The sequence below is a fragment of the Toxotes jaculatrix genome, chromosome 3 (genome assembly GCF_017976425.1).
Source record: "Toxotes jaculatrix isolate fToxJac2 chromosome 3, fToxJac2.pri, whole genome shotgun sequence".
Taxonomy (NCBI): Eukaryota; Metazoa; Chordata; class Actinopteri; family Toxotidae; genus Toxotes; species Toxotes jaculatrix.
In genome coordinates, this window is record NC_054396.1 from 14,400,540 (window position 1) to 14,417,105 (window position 16,566).

General features: G+C 39.4%; 1 protein-coding gene across 1 annotated transcript; it reads right to left on the reverse strand.

Moving 5' to 3' along the window:
- Nucleotides 1-8,927: 8,927 nt before the first annotated feature.
- c1galt1b (core 1 synthase, glycoprotein-N-acetylgalactosamine 3-beta-galactosyltransferase, 1b) lies at nucleotides 8,928-16,185 on the reverse strand. Its single transcript, XM_041035056.1, has 4 exons — nucleotides 15,496-16,185; nucleotides 15,048-15,317; nucleotides 12,489-13,153; nucleotides 8,928-12,095 (listed from the first exon to the last, which is right to left on the reverse strand). Exons 2-4 carry the CDS (start codon nucleotides 15,271-15,273, stop codon nucleotides 11,781-11,783), a joined length of 1,206 nt encoding a protein of 401 aa, XP_040890990.1. The 5' UTR covers nucleotides 15,274-15,317; nucleotides 15,496-16,185; the 3' UTR covers nucleotides 8,928-11,780.
- Nucleotides 16,186-16,566: the final 381 nt, after the last annotated feature.

The following is a 16,566-nucleotide window of genomic DNA, read 5'->3' on the forward strand; positions in this document are numbered from 1 at the left end:
GCTAGCAAATCAGGGCTACAATGTAATCGCAAAGGAGAGAACAAGTTTTTTTGTTATTTTTTTTTTATGTAACAAAATTAATTAAAACTATTCAGTCTAACTAATTGTGTTTGATCAACAGTGTGAACAGTGAACTAAAACTCCTTTCATTTCCCTTTCTACACAATCTCCTTCCACAATTCTTAGCAAAATCCTCTCTGCCTCACTTAGCCCTCTGCTCCCTAATGTATTAAAAATTGCAAATTAAAAATCTGCAAAAAATCAATGACTTATCTCTCATGTTTTCATAAAATGTGTTGGAATTCCCACCACTTTGAAAAGACAGTGCATTTGCTGTGTTGGCCACAACCCCACAACTGAGGCATCACAAGAAATTCCCAGGATGTCCACTTAAAAGGACAGTACGATTGAGATAGATTCTATAAGACTGTGGTCAGGTGTCTTTTATATAGATAACGAGTTCAAACAGGTGCCATTAATACAGGTAACGAGTGGAGGACAGAAGAGCTTCTTAAAGAAGAAGTTACAGGTTTGTGAGAGCCAGAAATCTTGCTTGTTTGTAGGTGACCAAATACTCATTTTACGCAGGAATTTATAAATAAATTCATTAAAAATCCTACAATGTGATTTCCTGGATTTTTTTTCCACATTCTGTCTCTCACAGTTGAAGTGTACCTATGATGAAAATTACATGACCTCTGTCATCATTTTAAGCGGGAGAACTTCGGTGGTTGACTAAATACTTTTTTGCCCCACTGTAATTTAGACACATTAGAACAAAAAATATTGTTTCATTTTTCATATTATACCTTGATGATCCCTGTAATTGATATATATAAAGTCTGTCAGCAAGAGAAACCCAATGATCCATAAAACTTTTGAGGTGTTAATTAAGTGTGATTGATTCAGTCTCCTGAGGTCAAGAACTGTGAGCATGCTCACACACACACACACACACACAGACACAGACACAGACACACACACACACACACACACACACACACACACACACACACACACACACACACACACACACACACACACACACACACACACACACACACACATCACTTCAAAGAAGATCACATTGTCTCACATTAATTTCCTGGAGACTCAGCTTAACCCTAACCACTTCTTTGATTTGCTTTGATTGTAACCAAAGAATTTCCGTGCAGGGATTAATAAAGTTACTCTGAATCTGAATCTGAACCTTTACTGTAACCTTAAACCAAGTCTTCTTTTGAAAATGTTTTGCTTTACATTATGTGGGCTTGCCTTTTGTCACCAAAAAGAAGACAAGTCCCCACAATGTGACAACAGACAACATATTTATATCACTACAACCTGACTAATACAAGCACACACACACATGCCATTTTGTTTAAGTCAGATCAAGCAATCAGCATTTGTTTGATGTGCTGAAGCCCTGTTTCCTACTTCCTTATAAATACACCTGCTTTTTTTCTTGTATAGGGATGTTTCTGTCTTGTGGTATTTATAAAATTATGTTACAGCTGAAACAAGAGAGAACTCTGGGAAAGTATCCAACTTCCCACCTCAGCACATTCAAGTGGTTGAGGTGAGAACATAACAAAGGCCCAAACTGCATTTTGTTGGCTGATTTCAGAACACAAGCCACATTAAAAACAAGAAGTCAGGGTAAAGGTGGTGAAAGTAACACCACCACCCCCACACCCCATAACCAAACAAGGTGTGGATTTCTGCAAAGGAAAGGTTACCCAGTAAAGAAAACATTTAATCTGATGCTCAAAAACAGTTTTCAGGATGTTTATCATTTCAAATAATGGCCCTATAAGGTTAAAGGTTTAACTGAGACATAATGTTTTGACTTCAAGGGTGATGTTTTTAGGACATTGTTGAGACAACAGATTATAGGATGTTCTTTCATAAAACATTCCCACAATTTAGATACCACAGTAAATTGAACGTGCAAGTCTTTGTTTAATGGAAAATCAGCATCACATTACTACGGTGTTGAAATGAACGATAATGCATAAAGAAACAAACTACAGAATTCCTGCTTAATCGACCTTGCTGGTCAGACAGAGAGGTCAACCAGGCTTGTTGACGTCAGCTCTGGTTTATGGCCTGTCCACACAAACACTGTTGCTGCTTCCATCAATAACCAAAATACATTAATGACAGTCACTGCCTACAGTGAAAAGTTCAACAGTTTCAATTTGCAGTACAATGTACATACAGGAGGGGGAAGTGGCTTTGCTATGGACTGAATCTCTCTGTGCAGCTAAATAAAATTCTGAAGACAAATACTCTAATTTATATGGAATTATGGCAATGTTGGTAGAGGTGTAACCCTAAAGTAACAGGTCATGTAACACTGCAACGCAGTAAAGTAGAAAATGTCTTTGTCACGTGTGCACAGTTGGCATTTTGACATCAGAGTGATTGTCAAGGAAAGTTTGAGGATTTAAAATTAAAATGCAGGAAGAGGGTCATTGTATGGGCCACATGAAAGTAACTGTAATGTCACCATGACGTCAATCCAGCCACTAACGTTTTATATAGACCTGCACACAGTATGCCATGTAGATACATATGCTGTGTTTGCTCTGTAGATCTTTTGTTGCAGTGATGGCTTTTTGTTGTTCCATTTCCAGAGCTGTAACATCTGCAAACAACACAGAGTGTTCACCACAATAAGTCACTAATTCAACACAATAAATCACTAAACCAGAATGAGCTTCTCTAGTACAAAGCCATAAAAAGTCATATTATCTCTGACTACAGGACCTGAATCCTTTCCCCAGAGTTTCCCAGGCTGCTCATGAAGCACATTACAGTCACAGCAGACGTGGTTTCCTAATGAATTCTCTGAACGAACCAGGCAGTCTGAAATTAAGTGTCTTCTCACCCTTTAAATGTAGTGTGTGTGAGTTCCTATGTGTGTGTCCGAAACTTAAGAGATTTGATATAAAAGCAGCATTTGTGAACGAGGAAGAACAGATTGAAGGGTTAAATCTTTACAAATAAAACCAGTTTGAATGGCACATCTACGTATATCTATTCCAAATACAAATACTCAGATTTTAACTGCTGTCATGAACAAATTATGAATGATTTTCATTGCTCAAATGCAGCCTCATAAGTTCCAGGTGGGTGTAATGAACCCTCCCGGTTTTTGTATGTGGAAGAAAGGGGTCAGTCAGAAGGCTTCCACTTCTCATTTGTGGAGGACAGAGAGACGGGTCATTGATTCAGAGAGTGTGGGAGTTATTTGGCTTTGTGCTTCGACACACCAGCCAATCAGAGAGAAGACAGGGCAGCAATATCCGCTAGCAGGGCGTTTGCAGTTTCCAAGTCAAGTCAGCTCGTAGAGGAACATTACACACTCAATTTCCCCTGGGGCACACGTGCACACCCTCTGCTGAGAATGTAGAATCACATGTTTACACATGTCATGATTTCATTGCAAATTTCCTATGGTGTGATTATCTGGGTTCAGGCCTTACTACACATATTATAGCAACAATGTCAAATTTGTCTCCAAAATCCTCTCAGTTTATTAGGTATACACTGCTAAAACTGACGGGATCCTGCAAATAATCCTCCCTCAGGAAGGTTATAATGTTTGTTGATTCAATTTGATCATGGAGGCTGCAGTTTACAGTGTTGTTGCACTGCACTGACACTTGTTTCTATTACTTTGACCACCCTGTTTATATCAGTAAGGGCTTTGTTGTTTTTATCCTGAATTTATCAAGGAAAATTGTGTGTTTCAACCAAATTTTATTCTAACTGGGGCAGAAAAGCAACATGAGTCAGATGCTTTAATTTGCATCTTTTGTCATTCCTGGAAAGACCGAAGTAATGTGACAATTCAATCATGCTATAAGTACAATGGGGATAGAGTTTAATGGGTAACCCCCATTGGTGAAGGGGTGTATGGCAACTATGTAAAGATGGAGTTGACTTCCACTTTTCATACTCATTGAGCCATCTGATACAGAGACATTAAAATGTTTTCTCATTATATATCCACCAGTGAAATGATGTACTATTTTGACTTTTTTCTTCCTGTATTAGGTTGTGTTATATTTGCATCCACAAATCTCACATACGTTTTCCTACTTTAAGTTGTTCAATGTGTCTGATGAGAAGGATGCTACAAACTGAGAGGAGGGTGTGTAAGTAGGGGTGGGATGGGGGTCTGGGTGGAGGGTGGAGCTCTAATTGGATTACAAATGAGCTCAAGATGTATAACAAACGAGATAGAGAGGCTGCTGAGCGGAAAGACTTGTATTCTGTTGGCACAGATCTCCTTTAATACAGAGTGAACTGTCACACGGGTCACTGGTCAGCTCTCTGGGATCAGATTAAGATTTTTAACTTCAGCTAACAGGTAAGACTTTTGTGTTACAGTCACTAAGTTACAGCAGATTGTTGTGATAGAGGAGCCTAATATCAAGTTACTCTGTTCAACATCTTTTTATTTTCCTTTTGTCATTTAATAATTGCATGACTTATTGGATGAATTGGTAAACTGACTGATTGACAGGACTGGCTTCACTGCTGCAGCGCGTTGTTCATGATTCATGCTGATTGAGATTACAGGATGCCAGTATCACATTATCATTATTATATGCAGGGCCATTTTATTGCTTAATGATGATGTAAATAACAAGTCCACTATTTCCTAACTGCAGTTTCCAAATAATTTGTTGAAAGTTTCTCATAGCCAGAGGAAACATTTAATTTGGTATTAATTATAGGGAATAGAGAGAAACCTCTGAGACTGTTTGGTGAAGTTTTGGTTAAGCAGACGTTAATTTCCTTGAAAGTTTCCTTTAAGTTTATTGTTCATTTATGTTGAATTTTATGCATTTCTGCAGACTAATTGAACATTTTTGCACCAATAAAAGCCTCTGCACTAGTTTATTATTGAACTGAAATTGATTCATTGGAGGGTTACCCATGAAACTCTATCCCCATTGTACTTATAGCATGATTGAATTGTCACATTACTTCGGTCTTTCCAGGAAACTTCAGAGGAGATGATTGGGAAACAATTTATGATAAGGATACAAAATACATGCATAAATGATGCAAAAGTCATAATGATATATTGCATAAATAAAAACAGAATGTATCATGAGTTACTTTTGCTCACCATACAGAAATGATCAAGTGATATGGGTTTATGTGATTAGTTAACCCTTAATGGATCAACAGTCAATGATTCCTAAGTCACAGATTTTTCATGTTTTTAGATGACCTGGAATCCACTTACACAGAAAAGGGGCGTTTCAAAGTAGATTATGACCTTTGGAGGGATTTTAATAACTACATTTTCAACACAAGCAAGATCATGATCATGCAGTTCAATCAGCACCTCTTTAAGACAGGACTGTTGTATTAGACTGGATTAGATTTAGCTAAATGTTCCTGATAAACTGCCTACTGAGTGTATAACCAGTCAAAAGTGTTCTTATCAAACTGGTGAACAGTTAAACATTTGTTTTGCAGCCTTACTGTAAAGTGTTAGCAAACTTTACAGACCCACAAAAATGGAACCAGAATGTTTTTTTGTTTTTGTTTTTTTATTGAGGCGAAGCTGCTGTCACATTATTTTGAAGATGAGCTGTGATTGTTCACGTTTCGGCTAGAAGATACACAACTTGAAAATTAGGTCAAAGGGGAACGATCCCGAAGCCCAGGAAGTACAGCTCGGTGAGTGTCTGTCACTGCAGGGCACGCAGTTACACAACATCAAGTAACAGAGGCAGTGCTCCACAGTCAACAATACAATCTTTTCACATGAGCTGCAAATCAGTCTCAGGGCAGAGTTACATTACATTACATTACAAGACTCATTTAATTAAAGAGCATCAAAAGACGTAGGGAAACGTTTGCTGAAGAAGGGGCTGTGATCACTGCAAGCTGTCGTGCTGACTGACTGGGTGACATTAATGACATGAAAAATAATTCCCCTGGACATACCGGTTCAGTTACAAATCCAGTGGGAGTGAAAGGAGCCTTTAAAACACTGAGCCGCCATTTATTGTGTAAGTCACAATGGCTTAGGTATGACTGATCATTGTACAAAGCAATTTCAGATATGAATTTAAAAACACACACACACACACACACACAAAATGGCTGCCTATTAAATTGTTTTTGATGGTGATCATGAAAAGCATCCGAGGCCTGACAACTGTCACTGGCACTGAATCGACTGAGGATTCACAGCTGAGTTAAACAAATGTTTTCTCATAGCTGACATGGTGGGAGGAGCACCCTTCACACGAATGAGCGCATACCTATCATTACTTCTGCTCTACAATTCTCAAAAGGCTTTGCTGAAGATACTGATATGTAACATTGTGAATGTGTGCAAAATGTTATGCTTAAAAAAAAAACAAAAAACAACTGTGTTCAGTTGTGGTTTTCAGGTCTCACTTAATATGCAGGTTAATAGAGGGACTCCGAGGCACTCCGTCAGATTCGACCTTCATAGTTCAGAAGTTTTAAAACTGGCACAGCATAGTGTGAGAGAGGAGACATCTGTCAGCCGAAGTGGATTCCATAAGCTTGAAGAGCTGAGAGGCATAGCCTTTAGAAACTCTGAAATGAAAAAAAGCAGGAATCATTTTTAATTTATTTCAATTTAGTTTTCACTAAAACATTTAAAACATCCGGTACGTAACTAAGAGACAGAATATGTTTGCACATGGTGAGGAAAATGACAGTGTCGAAGTAAAAGACACTGGGAAGTAAAAGGTAAATGGCATATTTATCACAGGGACACACACGAAAAAAAAACTTGCTTGAATCTGTTGCACTGGTTTACTGTTTCAGAGTGATGGAGAGAACTCCAACCTGCACTTATTCTTCACTGGTCGCGTTGGTCGTCCTCGTCTTGTTTCCTGTGATGTGTTACTGTGAAGAAGACACCTACAAATCACTGACAGAGGTACAGTATGAACTGACCTGCTACAATTATACGATACTTAAAAAGACAAGGGAGTTACACCCACATTTCCAGGCCTTATCCTACACAACAGCAAATTTTAAATGCACAAAGAATTGCCATGGTCTAACAAATTATTTTTCTCCCCTTGTCTTGTCTCTCAGGCTGAGCCACAGTGCTGCGTTAGTGAAGATGTAGAGTTGAAGAGATTTGATGACGTGGATTACGACAGTTTTGTGGGTCTAATGGGAAGGAGAAGTGCCGCTCAACCAAACAGTGAGGGTTTTTTTTTTTCTTTGCAGTAATGGCCTATAAAACACACAGAACACTTTCACTGAGACTGAAACTCTCGTCATTTAACACGTAAATCTTTTTGCAGGTCTCAGAAACACCCCGGTGTCAAGAAAAAGTAAGAACCTGAAGTTCAATTCAATGACAAACCAGTACCCAGTAACTTTCCAGTATAAAAAAATAAATGCTCTGTTCATCTTACACAGGACACATGGACCACATCCTCGCTGACCTGTTGGGGCGGAGGACAAGTGAGTTCTGCAACACTGAGAACAGCTCATACAGAAATCTGTACAATGTTCCACAACATAACCCACTTGAAGCTTGTGAGGTTTCCTTCAGGTGACAGTCACATGTTTATGCCATGAGCCCCAAATTATAACCTGATCAATACATTATATTTGAGGCTCATACCAATAATAATATTTGGGTGTTTAAAAAAACACAAAAAAAACAAAACAATAACAATATTGTAATAATATAACGTAAAAAAAAAATTCTCTTTCTAAAGCAAAGAAGTCTGTCCAGCAAATCCTGCAGAACTGGTTATACATTACACATTATACATTTACATACACGTCATCAAACACCATTGAAGATTGTGATCGACAAAACTTGATAAGAAATTTTCATTTTAAAATTCTCTCCGCGGCTGGGCTGCCGCAACACATCTGTATGTGATCAGTAACGGAGGAGGCTCGAGCAAAAAGCTGTTTTTCCACAATAATGTGAATGTGCCACAGTGCTTCGCTTGAGGGCGTAAACACACGTCATCCCCCAGATTCGTCGACACTAACACAGTTCTCTCTGGAAGACAAACTATGTAATGACAGCACTTTTTCTAAATGATCTCAAACGTGTTTGGCATTTCCATGTCATTTCTTAAAATAATTTCTTGTTACGTAATGGCCGACATAAACACCAATACAGATAAAGCTGCGACGTAAGCTAATATCAGCTGATTCATATAAATATGCTGGTCGGTCAGCTTCAAGTGCTGAAAATCCAAAGTGTATAAAGTTGCAGGCCAACTAGTAAATGTTCCCAGTTGTTACTGCTGAATGTAAGTGTTCATTAGCCTCTGTGTTTAATCTTGATTCAGTAAAGAAAGCACTGAAGGGACGTGTATTTACTTTGCAGTTAACAGGTGTGAGTGACAAGGGCGATTGTAGAGAGCTTCTGCTGTAAATATGTAATAACTAGTAGTTGACTGTTTAATGACAGAGTGCAGGTCATTTAGAACCAGTTTTTTTTTCTTTGTACACAACAGGAATGGCTTGTCCGTGTGCACAGGAGTATTTACAGAAAAGGAGAGGCTGATTCATCAATCATGAGGCAGAGGTAAGACACTGACCCGCATCCTCCCTAAAATTAAAAAAACAAAAAACAAAAACAAAATACTGCGAAATCTTTACACCATTGAACATTGTTCTTTCTACGTAGGTTCCAACACCTTCTGTAATGGAGATGTCACACCTCCTCCCACCACCAACACAGACTCTAACTCCTTCAGTCTCTCACAGAGCTCACAAATCCTCACAGCTATTGTATCAACAGAAGGGAAAAAAAGTTGAAGTTATTCAGCCACAGCCATATTTACCACGCATGAATGCTTTTCTTCTGTCGCAGAACGTTGTCCCGACATAACGCAACATCATGTAGACAACACGTAAAACAAAACAAGATGTACAATAAAATATGCATTTATTTATAGTGATTAAAGTACCGCTCGCAGAAAACAATCCTGCGCACTGATCACGTGTGCTCACACACCCACACAAACCCATTTACACACTAAGGAATACTGACTCAAATCAGACATCAATACCAACATAAATACATCTCAAATATAAATACAGTAATGTACACCTTTCCCTTGAATAAAATTTGAATGTTGGAGAAGATTGTCAAGGACTGGATATGTTGAAGTTATCAACAAGGTGTTTGGGCCCGCCGAAGTTTGCTCCACTGAAGGTAACGTGACAACAGTGGTTAAGTCCTTTGCTACTTTAACGTCCAAAGACTGTTATTTCACTTGAAAACAAAGGTGCGCAGTCATTACAAAATAAACTGCGGTGTAAAACATGCAGATTTGGTTTAAACTGGACTTTTCCATTTCAAATACAAAACACAAAACTGAACATGCTCTGTGCTCATGTACAGAAGGAAACTGAGTATAAACACTTAGTAAAAGGCATTCTGACAGGCATTAGTTACCTCATATATTTTTTTAACCTTGGAGGAGAATAAAAGGTTTAAGTGGTTAAAAAGAAAAATAGCAATTACAACACTCAAAGGTGCACTGAAATTTCACATGAACGAAAAATCTGTTCCGTTTGAATCGTCACTGGATGCTGTCTGACTCCCGAAGCTATTGTCTGTATTTGGTAATAACTGTATCTCCCGTTAAAATGAATTCATTGTTTGGTTACAAATTAGTAAAGAAATCCTTAGGAATAATTTTAAATACACAATATGTTCTAATTCCAGGCTTTAGAAAATACACAACATTTTTTAAACTACAATTGTATTAAAGAAAACAATCTTGCTCATTCAAAAAAAAAAAAAAAAAAAACAAACACTGTCATGAACAAGTCATCGGCTGGCTTGCCCAAAGGCCATACTCATTATTACATTGGAAGGATTAAATAAAATTTAGCTCCATCTGAAAGCATCACTCTCAATATAGTAATGTCACAGTGCAAAGTCGTGTGTGCAGCTGTTGGCTCATACAATCTCAATTTACAAGGCACAAGCTAATGAGTCCACTGGAGGACGTTCCAGGGAAATGTGAAGTGTATGTATCCAGGGCCAGCTTCAGGAAGAACAAAGAGAAGATTATGTGCCAAAGATGGTTTGGGGTGTGGAGTCACATTCCAGAGAAAGAAAGGTGTTTGACTGGCTACGTCCTTCTCCGGCTAAAGGTGTGTCAAACCATCTAGAACAGATCCTATGTCAGGTAAATGTTTGTAATAACCAAACATATATTAATTATAAAAACTATAGAGAAACGCCAACATTCACTGCATTAACTCCAAGACTTCTCCTCAATCTAGTCTCATGTCACTCAATACTTTCATATGAAAATAACTTTTTTTGTTTTAATGCATATTTTAAATTATTCCATTTAACTGATGCTTGATTAGGACTGGAAGATCGTAACCATCTGAATGTTGGGATAAGAACTGTTCATCATCTATGGGACAAAACACTTTCTTACTTACTTTCACAGAAAACTTCCTTCACTTTCACAATGTCATTTGTTATTAATCGACTAGTCAATCAACAGAAAATGAATGTGCGACTATTGTAATAATCCATTAACTGTTAAAGCCTTTTTTTCTTTGTCCTACCTGAAAGTAAGTTGATCATTTTGGGCATTTTGGGATCACCTTGGGCATTAGGATACTGTAACAGGTATTTTACATTTAAATTATTTTATATTTTTTATAGAACAAAATAATCGTCAGTTGAGAAAATAATCAGTAGATGCAATGGTAAAGAAAATAACTGTAAGTTGCAGCACAAATAATTAAATAAAACTTATTTGAGACATTATTTTCTCAGTTAAATCTTCTTAGAGTTGAATACAAATAAAATGTGACTCTAATAATGTCACTGCAACATAAAACCAAATAAAAAGGATTTCTTCCCACACAGAACATGAACATAACATTACACTTTAAATGGTGTGTAAGGGAAAATATTTTTAGATAAAGCCTGAATCAATTTTGGGAGTAAGCAAACTGCAACACAGGAACTGGTTAACCACAGTATTCTCAGAACAAATACTATTATCATCTATAAACAGGGTGTGTTTGACTGAAGGTGAGGCACTTCTATTTAATATGATCTAGTTTAATCATCAGAAAATAATTAAGCAGCCCTACACCTCACCAGCTTGTGGCCCCTTCAGATTTGAATCTACAAGCAGTGCATACTGGTGTCTTTCACACTTTTTTTTGTTGTGTGTGTGTTTTTTTTAAATCTGGCATTTGTGTGATCAGCTCAAGACACTTAATTGGGTCTCTTCAGCAGGCACATAGTTCTCTATGTGTGAAATGAAGTCAAGATGAAGAGAGTGGCACAACAAGTTTTGAAAAAAAAAAAAAAAAACATTGCCTAAATAAAATTTTAACTGGCTCTGGAAAATACTTCTTGGATGATATGGACTAAAAAGGTGCTTTAGTTAGTTTTCAGGTGAGTACAGCCTAAAGAAAGCTGTTCTCAACTTTTAAAGAAGACACTCAGTTGTGTTAAAAAAAAAAAAAAAAAAAAAACCTAACAAACTTGAAAAATAAGGGTAAAAGTCATAAATCATCCTTTAACCTGATGATCAGTCACAGTTCACATTAGTAGCAGTCCTTCAGCTCGAGAATCCTCAAGCAAAGTACTTGTATGTGGAGAAACTTCAAATCCGAGTTTTTTCTTTTTTCTACTTCTGTAGAAATATGAGCCAAGATTATCAGAAGGAAACGCAAACACTGAAAACACACAGTCCCCATAATGACAGATCCCTTCACACACTCACACAATCCTACTATTGTTTCTCCAACGATGAAACAGGAGAGTCTTTAGCAGCTGCGGGAGGGGGATCTGCATCCTGTCTCTTCTCAGTCCTGGATAGATCATGCCCCTCTCCTTGTCCTTTCACCTGAGAAGCTGGCTCTTTTTGTCCTTCTGCAGCGTCCCAGGAACCTAACTGTTCAATACTGTAGCCCAGCGGGACGGGGGGCTGGTAACGGTATCTGTAGCCAAAGGCACGCAGGTGATAGGTGTAGTATTCCAATAAATACATGTGTGAAGCATCTACGTAGTGGAAAGACACCGACACGTCAGAGCAGCAGTTTGGACCCTGAGAGAGAACACAGAGTATGTGGTTATGCTACAGGGGCATCAATCAATCGCGTCACATTTTATACACAGACAAAACATATCTCACTCAGTGTGGATGGCACCAGTGTGAGGGGATCTGTGTGCCTGTCACAAGGAAAAACATTTAAGGCAGGGTTTCCAGGAAATTTAAGAATGCACAGTGCACTCAGAAAGCCACTGAATGGAGGTGCATGATAAGGTAAGGTAAAAATGAATTCAAGCGATGCACAGCGTTACTGCGGCTCTACCAGTTTGACAACAAACAGTGGAAAGGGGAAATGCTGAACTATTTGTTAACAACCATTTAGCTCTCAACCTCAAGCTGACACATCGTCTACTCCAATATTGACAGTGATGAAGTTGCTTCACTTGCCTCTGAGATGGGGTAGTAGCAGTAGCTCCAGTACCAGAAGCTCTTGGGGAACTTGGCAGTGAGGTGCTGCTCAGGGACAAAGGGGTGAAATGTCTCCCTGAGCGCAGTGTCTCTGGAGTCTCCTGCCAGCACCCCTACTTTCTCCATGCACTGCCCCATTGCCAGGTCCTCTACTGAGGTAGTGTGAGTGCACTGTTTGTTTTTAAACCCTTCTACAAATCGCCGCAGAGCCTCTTTGCTGAGCACATAACCCGCTCCGCCACTCATGTAGCCCTGCTTGGTGTAGGGCTTGAATCTTCGGCCAAAGTAAATCGGCTCGTCCGGCGTGTGGTTCGCAAGAACCCACCGCAGGTTGTCCACAATTACATAGGTGTCGTCATCCGCCTTGAGGAACCAATCTGCCTCATGGCCGTGATGTTCGTAAGCATAATGGAAGGCCCGGATTGTTTTCCAATACAGCTGATCCCGACCTTCCTTTGTACCCAATCCCACAGTGGGGAAGTCGGGGTCCTCCACAGAGCTCATGAAGACCACAACGTTGCAGTGACGACTCCATGTGGACTTCACATGTCGAGCCTTCTTCTCCAGGTTGTTAGGTCCAGTCATCACCCAGCAGAGAATGCGTACCTTTTTGTAGAGTTCATCAGCCATGCGGCTATCCTCACCTGGTAAAGAGATACAGACATTAACATGACATTTACACTGTGAAGTCGTCATAATAGAAGGTATCATTATCCATTTAAGACGGTAGAAAAAGAATACAAACAGGAGTGCAGCAGGTGTCTGCTACACAGGCCTTGGATGGGAAAAATGCTCTCATGGTGGTGTTGAGGTGGGGCATACAGGAATTCAAGTGAATGTTTAAAAACTGAGTACACTGCAAGTGTACATTATAAAAATACATCTGTGCTTGTCGGCAGACTGGCCTTTCGCAAGTTCTCTCTTTTAAATGATCCACTTTACATGATTGGCAAGTATTGTGGTGTACACTGTTCAACGTGTTTCAAAACCTAACACAGCATCCCCACTACATATATAAATACTGACTATGTAGTGAGGACGTTAAGATTCACCAATATGTACCAGAAAAATAACACAGCATTTAGAGGTACAGCATCATATCTGAACCACATTTAGACAGAGAGAGAATTTGGCCAAATTTTACAGTAACGAGTCCCTGGAACTCCAGTCCACAAACACAATGGAAAAAAGGAAACAAAACAAAGACAATGCAGTGGAAGTAGTATTAAGTTACAACAAAGTGCAATGACTGAGCAGTGCCGTCACACGTGTAAAGATGTGCTTCTATTCATTAGCACAAAGAAAAGCCAAATGATTGCAGAAGTTTTCTCAGGGAGCCTTTCATATGGAGCAGGTCTAGACTGTAGTTTTTATAATATTATAACCCATGCACATATGCAGCACTTCACTTAAACACATTTCTCCTCTACTCCAGATCTTATTCTGGAACCGTGGTTTTCTTATTTTAACTGTAGTAGTGATAGAAGACATTGTGTCTGTCCTGACTTTTTTTTTCCTTTGTGTGTCTGTGTTGGATCAGACTGACGGTGCAGGGAGGAGAAGCAGAAAGACAGGTGGAGCAGAATATTCAGAGGTGAAACTGACCTATTACTTAAAGAGCCTAATTTTTAATGTATTAGTGATTGAAGATGCTACGCCTTTTTTGTGTGCGTGTGCGTGTTGGAGCAGTGAGAGGACACACAAAGTGGAGCTTTTCGTCACAGAGTTTGACAAGTAATCACTTATTCAGTGGTGTGTTAGTTTCAGTTTGACTTTGGACGGACTTATTTCAAATACAAAGGACGTGTCACTCGGTGTAATGATCTCTCCTGTAACTCATCAGTCAGCTGCCTCTGTACTTGTCTGCAGTCTTTTGTCATACACATGCATACTTTCAGACAGTGGGCTAGAAACCGGGCTCCTTTTAAACCTGCTAGAGGAATCTGTGTTAAATCAAACAGCTCTAGATAGTCAAGACAAAGAGAGTGGTAGATCAAGTTTTGGCAGTCTTGCAACAGTTGAGAAAGAGATAAAACAAAACACTGGCAAAATCAAATCAAATAGGCTTTGGAAAATAATTAATCGATGTAATGTAATTTGTATAACTGAACGTTTTAAACCGTCTGTGCGTTTTAAACCGCCTGTACAGAAATTCCAACAGTATCCAATATTGAACTCTACAGTGATACGTCAGTGGAGAAAATACTTCTGCGTATTTTATGTTCTCTACCTATGTACATTTAGGTACATGAGACAAAAGACTCTACTGCATTATACTCTGTCATTCATACTTTGTTTTACAGTTAGTTACACATTAAACTCCATTTTATTAGGTATCAGTTTTTTCTGTAACTGTACACAAGTTACAAGCTCAAGGAAGCTGAAATATGATCTAGTGATCCAGTAAAGGTTCGGTAAAAAGGGTGGCAGCATTTATTCTTTAAAATAACACAAAAACATGAAGGGTGTGGTATTGAAGTATGTCTAACTTAGTATACATGACCATTCTTTGGACTCACAGCTTTCACCGTGACGCACCTGTATGATGAGGGTGCTTCAGGTTGAAAAGAGCAGACCTCTCCTTTTTCCATATCTCCCTGTCTTCCTCAAGCTGTTCCTGGTGGTCATGAAGTTTGTTTAAGGTGCTGGCCCGCTGAGCTGTCAAAGTCCTCTCAAACCACACCTGCCGCAGAAACACGTACAGTGTGAAGGTCCCCACCACAAAACCCGCATAAAAGGAGAATCTGGATCCGAGGGCCTTCATGCTGGATCAGGTGTCTCGCTGTCCGTTGTTCAACTTGGCAGGTGCTGAATAAGAAAGGAGGGGAGAAAAAAACATGGGCAGCATGGACACAAGTTTGACTACAAGGGCCCCAGTCCAGAGCTATAAACTTTAAGTCACACTGCTGTGTGTGCTGGCGACTGTGTAGAAACGGCCAAGTGGCAACTGTTTTGTCACTCCCCGTTCAAGGTGTGGTTTACTCACCAATGGTATCGCAGACACCATATCAGCTTTATTATCCGCCAGCTATTTCATCACAACGGGAAACGTCAACTTTGAAAAGACGCTGCGATGATTTTTTCCCCCCCTTCTCTGAACGGTAACTTAGCTCAGCTAGCCTCACTAAAACGTTGCTAACGGTTACCGTGGCAAAACATCGAGCGAGCTAAACAAAACGCCAACTAAACGATCTCCCGAGAGGACAAAAAAATTAACTATATTGTCAGTCTTTAATCACTGGCTCCTGGCTTAAGTGTTGGGCAGCTGGCGTTAGCTAACTGTGTAGTCCGTTATTTGATCGACGCTGCTAATGTTAACTTCACTGCTAAGTTAGCGAGGATCGTTCCTGTTGTGTCAACAGAGCTAACGGAAACGTTACAGAGTTAGCTGACCGACCGGGCCAAATACCACGAATGTTGACTGGAATGAGCCCGAGTAGTTTGATGGAAAATAACGTACGGACTGAAACGCGAATGTAAAATGAATCCACCTCGCCGCACAAACTACATCTAACTTATCTGACAGCGGTCCGTATAGAAGAGCCACTTCCGGTCAAGAATTCGAAAGAAAAGCGCTGTGCGTGCACAACAGACACGTGTCCTCCTGCAGGGAGACGGTACAGATGTTGCAGCGGATTCTGCTGCCGGATTAACCTTCTGAGTCTACCCCCGCTGTACATGGCAGTTTCCTCATTTCCCCGAGACACCCAGAAATCAACACGTAGGGGTTGGGCGATATCACAAGATTTGGTTTCAGGCCGATACAAAGTGATACCAGAGCCAGGATCACTGATACCAGTACTGATATTGGTACGTTTTATTGTTAAAGAAATTATTTGATTAATGAGGTGAATGCATTATTAATTGGATGCTTCTGAATGTCTGTCAATTACTACCTAATACTTTGTCAAACACGAGGTATTTCCTTATACTGTTCTCAGTTGATCACATGTATCTTTGAACACAAGATTGTTTTCAGTGGTTCAGTCACTAAATCACCATGGTGACCATTTATACCATGTCACATTAAAAACACCCAAAGCACACTAAACTTACT

Excerpts from the sequence above, each read along its gene's own strand:
- c1galt1b (XM_041035056.1), bottom strand. The coding sequence starts at position 15,273 with ATGAAGGCCCTCGGATCCAGATTCTCCTTTTATGCGGGTTTTGTGGTG. Across the intron at positions 13,154-15,047 it reads GAAGCACCCTCATCATACAG|GTGAGGATAGCCGCATGGCT; the intron begins GTGCGTCACGGT and ends TCTCTTTACCAG. Across the intron at positions 12,096-12,488 it reads GCTACTACCCCATCTCAGAG|GGTCCAAACTGCTGCTCTGA; the intron begins GCAAGTGAAGCA and ends GTTCTCTCTCAG.